The sequence below is a fragment of the Hyperolius riggenbachi genome, chromosome 11, assembly GCF_040937935.1.
Source record: "Hyperolius riggenbachi isolate aHypRig1 chromosome 11, aHypRig1.pri, whole genome shotgun sequence".
In the NCBI taxonomy this organism is placed as follows: Eukaryota; Metazoa; Chordata; class Amphibia; order Anura; family Hyperoliidae; genus Hyperolius; species Hyperolius riggenbachi.
The window spans coordinates 163,534,905-163,545,913 of record NC_090656.1 but is presented as its reverse complement, the minus strand read 5'-3'; the positions used below and the strand labels follow the sequence as shown (position 1 = coordinate 163,545,913).

General features: G+C 44.8%; 1 protein-coding gene across 1 annotated transcript; it reads right to left on the bottom strand.

Moving 5' to 3' along the window:
* Window positions 1-904: 904 nt before the first annotated feature.
* Window positions 905-8,077, bottom strand: LOC137538055 (probable ATP-dependent RNA helicase DDX46). Its single transcript, XM_068260014.1, has 5 exons — window positions 7,806-8,077; window positions 7,051-7,240; window positions 6,679-6,900; window positions 6,422-6,508; window positions 905-2,528 (listed from the first exon to the last, which is right to left on the bottom strand). The coding sequence occupies exons 1-5, from the start codon at window positions 7,929-7,931 to the stop codon at window positions 2,293-2,295; spliced, it is 861 nt and encodes a 286-aa protein (XP_068116115.1). The 5' UTR covers window positions 7,932-8,077; the 3' UTR covers window positions 905-2,292.
* Between the last annotated feature and the right edge of the window lie 2,932 nt (window positions 8,078-11,009).

The window sequence follows — 11,009 nt, the reverse complement described above, 5'->3', positions numbered from 1 at the left end:
GTCATGTAGTGGTTAAACTCTGCCTCCTACCCACAATGCTTCACTTTCATGCTTACAGAGCGGAGAAGTAACCCATGTAAATCATTAATACCGATTATTACCTAAATCTCTGCTTTCTCACACTTTCCTCATGCATATCTCTCCATTATCCCCTGCTATCGAACACTTTTCTCTCTGTCCTCTCACACTGGTGAATTGACTCCAGAGTGTTAAAATACCTCATGAGATAATCTACCTACCTTTTTTCTCTTAGTAAATCCTCTCTGGTGAATTGACGCCCTTGTGTTAAAAAAAAGTAGATGCTATCACTTAGTTTTGCTTTGGCCGATGGCTCATTAGCATAGTATGCGACGACAGGCTTCAGCCTGCTTATAGGCTAGCAGACACTCCAGCTGATTTATAAGGCTGTCTCATACACCACAGAGAGCTGGGCTGTGTCATGCGCCGGACGGACTTCTCTGATAGCAGACACTCAAGCTGATAACGCTAACTCACTCACTACAGAGAGCTGCGGTTCTCTGTAACTAGATAAGTAAATAAACAAACATGCTTTTTCATAAGTAGTAAGTACATAATTAGCCGACTGCTTTATCTATTCAATTAACTGGTTACAGAGAACTCAGAACAGCAGCTGTCTGTAGTGTGTGAGTCAGCGTTATAATAAATCAGCTGGAGTGTCTGCTATAAGCAGGCTGAAGCCCGTCGTCGTACAGTATGCTAATGAGCCAGCTCAGCTCGCTGCCAAAGCAAAAATAAGTGATAGCAACTATTTTTTTTAACACAAGGTCTATGGAGAAAGATATGCTCTCCATATGAAGTAACTGATATGTGATTCATTTAATTAATAAAAATCAATAAACTGAACATTTAAGAAATGTGCAAATCCATTCCTTTAATGTTGCCGAAAAGTGCTCATTAGCAGTTCTACAGATAGTGTAGGCTAGATGTGATTTGTGAAGGGCTCCTCCCCTCTCAGTCAGAGTTTGCTGACAGCAGGTGTGTTGGTAGCCTTAGCCACAGCAATTTTCCGCACACATTGCACTGCCTGAGAGACCTTCCTATCTCCTTCTATTCCTTACAGTTTAAGAAGGAATCTTCATTATCTAGTGATTTTTTTCGGCTGTCTGAGACAGTTCTGCAAGGATTTTTAAAAATAATACTAATATTTTGTTTAAAACGCTCTTGATAAATCTGGCCCCCTGTCACCTCAACAAAAGGTTGGCTGCCAACATCAAATCAACCATTTGCCTGCTCTTTTAAAACAGGGTGGGTAAGAGATTAGAGTGCACCTGTCTGTAATGTAATCTCAGTACAAATACAGCTGCTCTGTGAGGGCCTCAGAGGTTGTCTTAAGAGAATATTTGGATCAACAGCACTGTGAAGTAAAAAGAACACACAAGACAGGTCAGGGATCAAGTTATAGAAAAACGTAAAGCTGGTTTAGGCTACAAAAACATTTCCAAAGCCTTGAACATCCCACAGAGCACTGTTCAAGCAATCATTCAGAAATGGAAGGAGTATGGCACAACTGTAAACCTACTAAGACAAGGCCGTCCACCTAAACTCACAGGCCAAACAAGGAGAGCGCTGATCAGAAATGCAGTCAAGAGGCCCATGGTGACTCTGGACGAGCTGCAGAGATCTACAGCTCAGGTGGGAGACTGTCCATAGGACAACTATTAGTCATGCACTGCACAAAGTTGGCCTTTATGGTATAGTGGCAAGAAGAAAGCCATTGTTAACAGAAAAGCATAAGAAGTCCAGTTTGCAGTTTGACACAAGCCATGTTGGGGGACACGGTAAACATGTGGAACAAGGTGCTCTGGTCAGAGGAGACCAAAATGGAACTTTTGGTCCAAAATGCAAAACGCTATGTGTGGCAGAAAACTAACACTGCACATCACTCTGACCACACCATCCCCACTGTCAAATATGGTGGTGGCAGCATCATGCTCTGGGGGTGCTTCTCTTCAGCAGGGACAGAGAAGCTGGTCAGAGTTGATGGGAAGATGGATGGTGCCAAATACAGGGCAAACTTGGAAGAAAACCTCTTGGACTCTGCAAAAGACTTGAGACTGGGGCGGAGGTTCACCTTTCAGCAGGACAATGACCCTAAACATAAAGGCAGGGCAACAATGGAATGGTTTCAAACAAAACATAACTATGTATTAGAAAGGCCCATCCAAAGTCCAGATCTAAATCCAATGTAGAATCAGTGGCAAGATCTGAAAAAAGCTGTTCACACACGCTGTCCATCTAATCTGACTCCGGAGGACTCCAGGAGGACCCGCCTTACATCCTCCTTTTCCCGGCAACCTGGGCAAAATACTCATGGAGCCGTTCTCCCTCCTCCCTGCAGGCCAGAATCCTCTGCCGTTGGTCCTCAATCTGTGCCTCCAGCTGTTGTTGCAGTTGCTCTATCTGCTGCTGAAAAGCAGCTTGTAGCTGCTGGAGGCGCGCTTCATATTCCACCCGCTGCTGCTGTACTTGTTGCTCAAGGGCAGCAACACGGGCGGTTAGTTCAGAAGCTGTAAAAAACAAGATGTACAAAATTACAAAATTACACTATACATGGACATTGTACAATAACGTTTAATAAAAGTCAAACCAGTACAGTGTGGTACCGTATTAGCCATAAAAACAAGGAGTTTTGAAACAGGATGATAGCATTTATTGGCTGTTTTTGAGAAAAATAACATGAGATTTTTCTAATTATAAAAAGGCTTCCTTGTACTTTTCCCTGACCAACACTGAAAACACGGCTTACAAACATTGACATTCACTGTATTAATGGGTGGCTTAAAGTCAGAAATGAGATTTAAAAAAGAGACAAAGTACATACATTGGATCATATCTGTACAACATGGTTAAAACCAGGACTCTTGTTTACAACTTCTCTTGCTGGTACAATGGCTTTTCAATATTACAATATTTTTTTTATTTTATTTTTAATTTTTCAATTCAATTTTTCTGTTATATGCTTGCGTTTGATGGTGTTTACTGTTTACTGTCACTATGCATTATTTTTTACTTGCATATGCTGGTTTGAAATGCCAGAATGCTCTTTAGTTTAAAATTAATGTGGCATATGACTACTAGCCCAGTTAGTATTTCAACTTGGAATTTCCAATAGTTACCCATCATCATCACCAGAGTGTACTTTACGTTACATGAAGGGAACTGTTTAACTTATCAATTTAGCCCAGAGGCCAGGAAAAGTGTTCTGAGTAACAGTTAAGACATGTAAAAATACATTAATGTTTGCAGAAAAATTATTCAACTCTGTATGTCAGTGTACATAAAGTGTGGTTTTCATTTTTAGTCAGGAACCAGTCCGCCGAAGGCATTTTAAAATCCGAAAGCTCACTGTTTACTCATGTCTAAGTTTGACAATGAATGGTATCATCCAGATTCAAAAACAAAACTCCTGGTTTTACCTAAAGTAAAGAAAGAGTAATGAAATATGACTGCCAAAAGTAGTGCCTTGCAATCCACCCAAAAAAATCAAACATGTATTAGAACTTGTTGTGGCTACAATGGATGTGAAATACCTTTATACTACCATTCCACACATGCATAGTACTGCAGCTTGTCAACATTTCTTCAAGTGATATGTTGCCCCATTATGTACATTTATTTATGGCCAAATTTGAATGAAGCTTCCTTTGAAGTTGTGAAATTAAAGCATGTCCTTACATTATATTTACAGATGATACACTAGTTTTACTATGGACATAATCACTGGCCGGAAGAAGTGTTCTAATTTGGAGGCAGGGTGATGTAGTGGTGGTTGGTGTGTTAGTGCTCTTGCTTTTCAACGATTCCAATCCCTTCAACATCGGGATGTAGTTCTTAAAGGGGGGACAGGCAAAAATGGCGCACAGCGCCAATAGTGTCAGAATGGCGCTGCATTACAACGATATTTAACGTTTTATATGTTCAATTTTTTTAGCAGGGATCGTGCTGGAGAGGCAGCGGGCTGGCAGCGGGGTCGGGCTGGAGAGGCAGCGGGCAGTAGGGGGTCGGGCTGGAGAGGCAGCGGGCAGTGGGCTGGCAGCGGTGTCAGGGTGGAGAGGCAGCGGGCTGGCAGCGGGGGTCGGGCTGAAGAGGCAGCGGGGTGGAGGGAGGATTACGCAGCATGTGTATATTGTGTATACATTACCTTGTCCCGGCCGGCGATCGTTCCTTCACTTCATAGCTTGCACGAGTTCTGCATCCAGCCAATCACCATGCGGAAATGTTCAGGAAATGCTGTTGCAAACAAAGAAATCCCTGAGAATCCCCCTTAAAAACATGGACTGGCCCAAAACCTGTCATCTGTCCCATTTTAACTGCCAACTTTGTTCAAGATAGTGGTCCTTTAAGTTTTTACTTCTGTCAGAAGCTATGCTCCTGGGAGCAAAGAGACCATCTTCCCAATACACAACTATCCAGGCTCTCTTGCTGGCATGGGAACACTTTATCAAATTCCCGCCTAAGTCGTCCCTGACTCATAGTCCTACCATCTCTTTAAATGCCCTTAAAATCCTCAGCCCCCATTTGAACCTATCCGCATGGGATAAAGTTAAAATCACCTCACTAAACCAACTGTCACAAGGCTCTCAGCTTAAAACATTTGAGGAATTACATAAAGAATTCCAATTACCATTCAACCAACTCTTTACCTACCATAGGATATATAGCCTGATCAAAAATAACACAATTAATATACCCCAGCTCAATAGTCATATCCTAATCCTAACAGCCATTAACAATAAAGGCCCCCCCCCCACACACACATTTTGGCCGGATGTATCTCCACTTGGTATACGTCGATACTAGAAGTGAGTGATGCCTCACTGAAAAGATATGCTTTGGCCTGGTCCAATGACCTACAATCTAACATAACTGACCAGCATGTGCTCAGTCAGGACCACTTCTAAAAGCCTAAAACTCTCAAAGAACAACTCCCACTGTGAACTTTCACGTAAAGTTATTTTCAGGTGGTATCTGACCCCCAGAAGAATGGCCTCGTTCTCAGAGGATAACTCCCCCAACTGCTGGCATTGTAAGAACTCAGTGGGGACTCTACTCCACATGCTATGGGAGTGCCCTAATATTGCTCAGTTTTGGGACCATGTGGAACTCTTAGGGCTGGTTCAGATGGACGTTTGGAGGCGTTGCGTTCGTTGGCGTCGCGTTCAGCAGCGTTCGTGTGCGTTTGGATGCGGTCGCGTTTTTTCTTCCCCTAGGGGGACATTAGCCGTCGCGGTTAACCTCCCCTGGAAGCTACATGTAGCTTCCAGGGGCTCCTTGAACGCCAGGGAAAATCGGGACCCAAACGCCGCGTTTGTGTAAACGTGCTTGAAAGCTTGGTACAAACGCTCCCATTCACTTGAATGGGAGCGTTTAGCACCAAGCCCTGAACGCTGGCTGTAAACGCTCTGCAAACGTCCGTCTGAACCAGCCCTTAATTAATAGCTTTTTCCTTCCCTACTTACGTACGTCTATCAGCTAAATTAGCTTTACTCTTAGTAGGGCTAGAGGAGATCCCACTAAATTTGCAGCCCCAGGTTATGCATATCATTCTGTCGGCACTCTCCCAGATAACTAGCAATTGGAAATCGGCCGACTACCTATCTATTACCCAACTAATCTCCCTAGTAAACAGCAACCTGAATATGGAATATAAAATTAGACTAAGATCCTCAGTGGACCATAAGATCTTCACCCTTCCTAGTACCTGGTTGGAATACACTAACTAGAATCTCACTTCCAATATAGCTCCTGGTATACTATACACTATAAGTTAAGTAGGTAGTGTTACTTATGGTAGACTAGTCAGACCTCGTCCGTCCTTCCCACAGGTGTTGTACTTTATACTCACTACAGCGACGAGCATTATGTAGACACTCTAGCACTGAAACAGGATCCCTGTAACCCTGTATCAAGGGCTAACCTTCGGGCCACTGAATTGATACAGTACATTGATGTCCGAGCCCTGGGGGTTACCTAGTATGGGTCAAGTTAAAACTCCCAGGCTGGACTAAGCGCATAGGAGTGCTTCATGTATTACCTCCCTCTGTTCTTCATGGGAATAAGACAGACCAGGGGTGTTATTCATAGAATAGTTTGCAAGTGTATTTGAATGTATGATGAATATTATGCAGTCAGCTGTTTTCATTACTATGGAACTCTGTATTTGAAATGTAATAAAAAATTATGATGAAGAAAATTATTTTTACTTCGGTCTGTATTGTTTTCCTCCTAGCACTCATTCTTCCGCCCACATCCAAAACATCTACAACTAGTATACTTGGCTTCCCCCTGAATAGACCCTAGAGTACAATACGATACATACACTACACAATGGCTCCAAATCAATAAGCTGCATCAAACACTTATTAATGTATTTTGTTCTACAACAATAAATTTCACTTACACTCAGCTGTTTCAATGGCACCACTTTCTGGCCTGCCGGAGGAAAGTTGCCGTGGCCGGCGTCTGCGCAATCGCACAGAGATAGAGGCTAAGATAAAAAGAAGACATGGTATCATTCACCTTTTTTTTTTTTTTTTTGGGACTGTAAAAAAAAAAAAAAATTATATTCTGTACAAGAAAAACATTATGTACTAATCTCCTAAGAGACGTAGCACTGTCATCTGATTAATGTTGCAACTTTGTTAAAAAAATACTTACATGCCACAGATCGGCTCCGGGAGCGCCTTCGCCCACGCTGCCGGCAGCGCCTTCGCCCACGCTGCCGGCTGCTACGGGGCCTTTGGCTGGTGCTGGGTCCAGCCTCATCATCAGCAGGGGGGGAGGCAGCAGCAGGATCCTCCTGAGTGGGGTCCACAATATTGCGGGAAGAGGGAGGAGCAGAGGCGGAACGGGCCCGCCTGCGTGCCTGAGACCGATCCACTAAAAAAGAATGTGAGATTGTTTTTAAAATTGTGAGTTACATACCCAATAGGAGAGACAATTTGTTAGACATGAAAATCGTAAGGATTTCCAAGGTTGAAAACACGTACACATCACGCTACATATATGAAAAACACATTATTTACTTACATTCCCGAAGCTGGTCTTTAATTCTCCTCACCGCACATGGTGTCTTCGACTTGAAGTCGCTCCACATGGTCTGGATCTTCTTGACCGACCATGTGCGGTGGTATCGGGTCTCAAGGTCCCGCTGTAGCTGGTCCAGAATAGCCCTCTTCTCCTCCCTCTTCCTCTTATCGTAGGCCCCTCGTAACATTGTCTGAAAAAAAAAAAACAACAACAAAATTAATGATCCGCTAAAAGTAACCTTTACAATACCTACATCGCTTGCTATTGTACTAACATATGATAAGACTGATGAAAAGTCAATTTAATGTTCAATTGACTTATCATCAGCAGTCTTATCAACTCCTTGAACAATAGAAGTAGATTTTCGGTAAGTTAATCGAAATCAAAGTTATGAGAGCCTAAAGGCCAGTACAAACGCTACACGGGAGGCAACGACGGGTCTGTAGTCACCTCCCGCTGGTCAGATTTTCCGTGGACAGTCCGACGTGTCTACAGGCTGTCGGCTGACTGATAAGGCTCTTTCTGAGGTTCTGAGCAATCCGCCCGGCGGCCTTTACAGACCGCTGTTGAGTGTTGACTTGAGTGTGTGTATGGGGCGTACAGTTGTGTAGTCTAGTCTGAACATTAAGCCCTTCAATTGCAAAGCTTCATGGTACTATTAAAGTAGCTACAGATGCAGCATGCATTACACAGTCAAGCAAAATAAATTGAAAGTCATGGATTAATACAGTGAAGAAAAAAATAAATAAACTTACTTTAATAATCAAATTCTTTTCCCGCTTCCGCAGGCGTGCAGCGGAGGCAGCAGAGGCTGACGTCCTGCTCCTCCCACCATCACCATCACCACCACCACTCCCACCGGCTTCAGCAGCATCTGCCATGTTCGTACAACTCTATGAATAATAACATTGCAAAATATCAAATATATTTTTTCACATACGAGAAATTATTTATGATCAAAACATGTATAATTGCAATGAGTTTGCTGTTTTGAGGCAAACACAGCGACATAGCGTTCTATACTCTGTACAATGACTATTGTGTAAATGGCTATCTAGTTACAAATCATCTGATTAATAGTAATACGGAAGTGGATATCTAATACTTTCATATACTTCTGAAGTGCTAGAAATTCCTGATGTACTTGCTAGGGAGCAGTAATGAATAAGAAAATTACCATTTTGGCGGAAGACAGCGCTGCTTCCGCCTCTGGGAACACGGAGAGAGCGTTGGTGTCATCTGGAGCTGGCAGCGTGCGGCGTTCTGGATTGTCCACGCTGCATAGGAGGAGCGTGGACAATCTAGGGCACATCTGCTACCAATTAGACTGCACTTTGTGGCCACATCTGCGACCAATCAGACTGCACTTTGTGGGCACAGCTGCGACCAATCTGACTGCACTTTGTGGGCACAGCTGCGACCAATTAGAATGCACTTAGTGGGCACATCTGCGACCAATCCGACTGCACTTTGAGGGCACATCTGCAACCAATCAAACTGCACTTTGTGGACACATCTGCGACCAATCAGACTGCACTTTGTGGACACATCTGCGACCAATCAGACTGCACTTTGTGGCACATCTGCAACCAATCAAACTGCACTTTGTGGACACATCTGCGACCAATCAGACTGCACTTTCTGGGCACATCTGCGACCAATCAGACTGCACTTTCTGGGCACAGCTGCGACCAATCAAATTGCACTTTGTGGACACAGCTGCGAACAATAAGACTGCAATTTGTGGCCACATCTGCGACCAATCAGACTGCACTTAGTGGGCACAGCTGCGACCAATCAGACTGCACTTAGTGGGCAAAGCTGCGACCAATCAGACTGCACTTTGTGGACACATCTGCGACCAATCAGACTGCACTTTGTGGACACATCTGCGACCAATCAGACTGCACTTTGTGGACACATCTGCAACCAATCAAACTGCACTTTGAGGGCACAGCTGCGACCAATCTGACTGCACTTTGTGGACACTTCTGCGAACAATAAGACTGCAATTTGTGGCCACATCTGCGACCAATCAGACTGCACTTAGTGGGCACAGCTGCTACCAATCAGACTGCACTTAGTGGGCAAAGCTGCAACCAATCAGACTGCACTTTGTGGACACATCTGCGACCAATCAGACTGCACTTTGTGGCACATCTGCAACCAATCAAACTGCACTTTGTGGACACATCTGCGACCAATCAGACTGCACTTTCTGGGCACATCTGCGACCAATCAGACTGCACTTTCTGGGCACAGCTGCGACCAATCAAATTGCACTTTGTGGACACAGCTGCGAACAATAAGACTGCAATTTGTGGCCACATCTGCGACCAATCAGACTGCACTTAGTGGGCACAGCTGCGACCAATCAGACTGCACTTAGTGGGCAAAGCTGCGACCAATCAGACTGCACTTTGTGGACACATCTGCGACCAATCAGACTGCACTTTGTGGCACATCTGCAACCAATCAAACTGCACTTTGTGGACACATCTGCGACCAATCAGACTGCACTTTCTGGGCACATCTGCGACCAATCAGACTGCACTTTCTGGGCACAGCTGCGACCAATCTGACTGCACTTTGTGGACACTTCTGCGAACAATAAGACTGCAATTTGTGGCCACATCTGCGACCAATCAGACTGCACTTAGTGGGCACAGCTGCGACCAATCAGACTGCACTTTGTGGACACATCTGCGACCAATCAGACTGCACTTTGTGGACACATCTGCGACCAATCAGACTGCACTTTGTGGACACATCTGCAACCAATCAAACTGCACTTTGAGGGCACAGCTGCGACCAATCTGACTGCACTTTGTGGACACTTCTGCGAACAATAAGACTGCAATTTGTGGCCACATCTGCGACCAATCAGACTGCACTTAGTGGGCACAGCTGCTACCAATCAGACTGCACTTAGTGGGCAAAGCTGCAACCAATCAGACTGCACTTTGTGGACACATCTGCGACCAATCAGACTGCACTTTGTGGCACATCTGCAACCAATCAAACTGCACTTTGTGGACACATCTGCGACCAATCAGACTGCACTTTCTGGGCACATCTGCGACCAATCAGACTGCACTTTCTGGGCACAGCTGCGACCAATCTGACTGCACTTTGTGGACACTTCTGCGAACAATAAGACTGCAATTTGTGGCCACATCTGCGACCAATCAGACTGCACTTAGTGGGCACAGCTGCGACCAATCAGACTGCACTTAGTGGGCAAAGCTGCAACCAATCAGACTGCACTTTGTGGACACATCTGCGACCAATCAGACTGCACTTTGTGGCACATCTGCAACCAATCAAACTGCACTTTGTGGACACATCTGCGACCAATCAGACTGCACTTTCTGGGCACAGCTGTGACCAATCAGACTGCACTTTGTGGACACAGCTGCGAACAATCAGACTGCACTTAGTGGGCAAAGCTGCGAACAATAAGACTGCACTTTGTGGCCAGATCTGCGACCAATCAGAATGCACTTTGTGGACACATCTGCGACCAATCAGAATGCACTTTGTGGACACCTCTGCAACCAATCAGACTGCACTTTCTGGGCACAGCTGCGACCAATCAGACTGCACTTTCTGGGCACAGCTGCGACCAATCAGACTGCACTTTGTGCACACATCTGCGACCAATCAGACTGCACTTTGTGGCACATCTGCAACCAATCAAACTGCACTTTGTGGACACATCTGCGACCAATCAGACTGCACTTTCTGGGCACATCTGCGACCAATCAGACTGCACTTTCTGGGCACAGCTGCGACCAATCTGACTGCACTTTGTGGACACTTCTGCGAACAATAAGACTGCAATTTGTGGCCACATCTGCGACCAATCAGACTGCACTTAGTGGGCACAGCTGCGACCAATCAGACTGCACTTAGTGGGCAAAGCTGCAACCAATCAGACTGCACTTTGTGGACACATC

What these genes read in the sequence shown, in the direction of transcription:
- LOC137538055 (XM_068260014.1), bottom strand. Translation starts at nt 7,931, where the DNA reads ATGGCAGATGCTGCTGAAGCCGGTGGGAGTGGTGGTGGTGATGGTGAT. An exon ending in AAAAGAATTTGATTATTAAA is followed by an intron (nt 7,241 to 7,805) that starts GTAAGTTTATTT and finishes TTTTTTTTTCAG; the next exon opens with ACAATGTTACGAGGGGCCTA. An exon ending in CCGGAGCCGATCTGTGGCAT is followed by an intron (nt 6,509 to 6,678) that starts GTAAGTATTTTT and finishes TTTTTATCTTAG; the next exon opens with CCTCTATCTCTGTGCGATTG.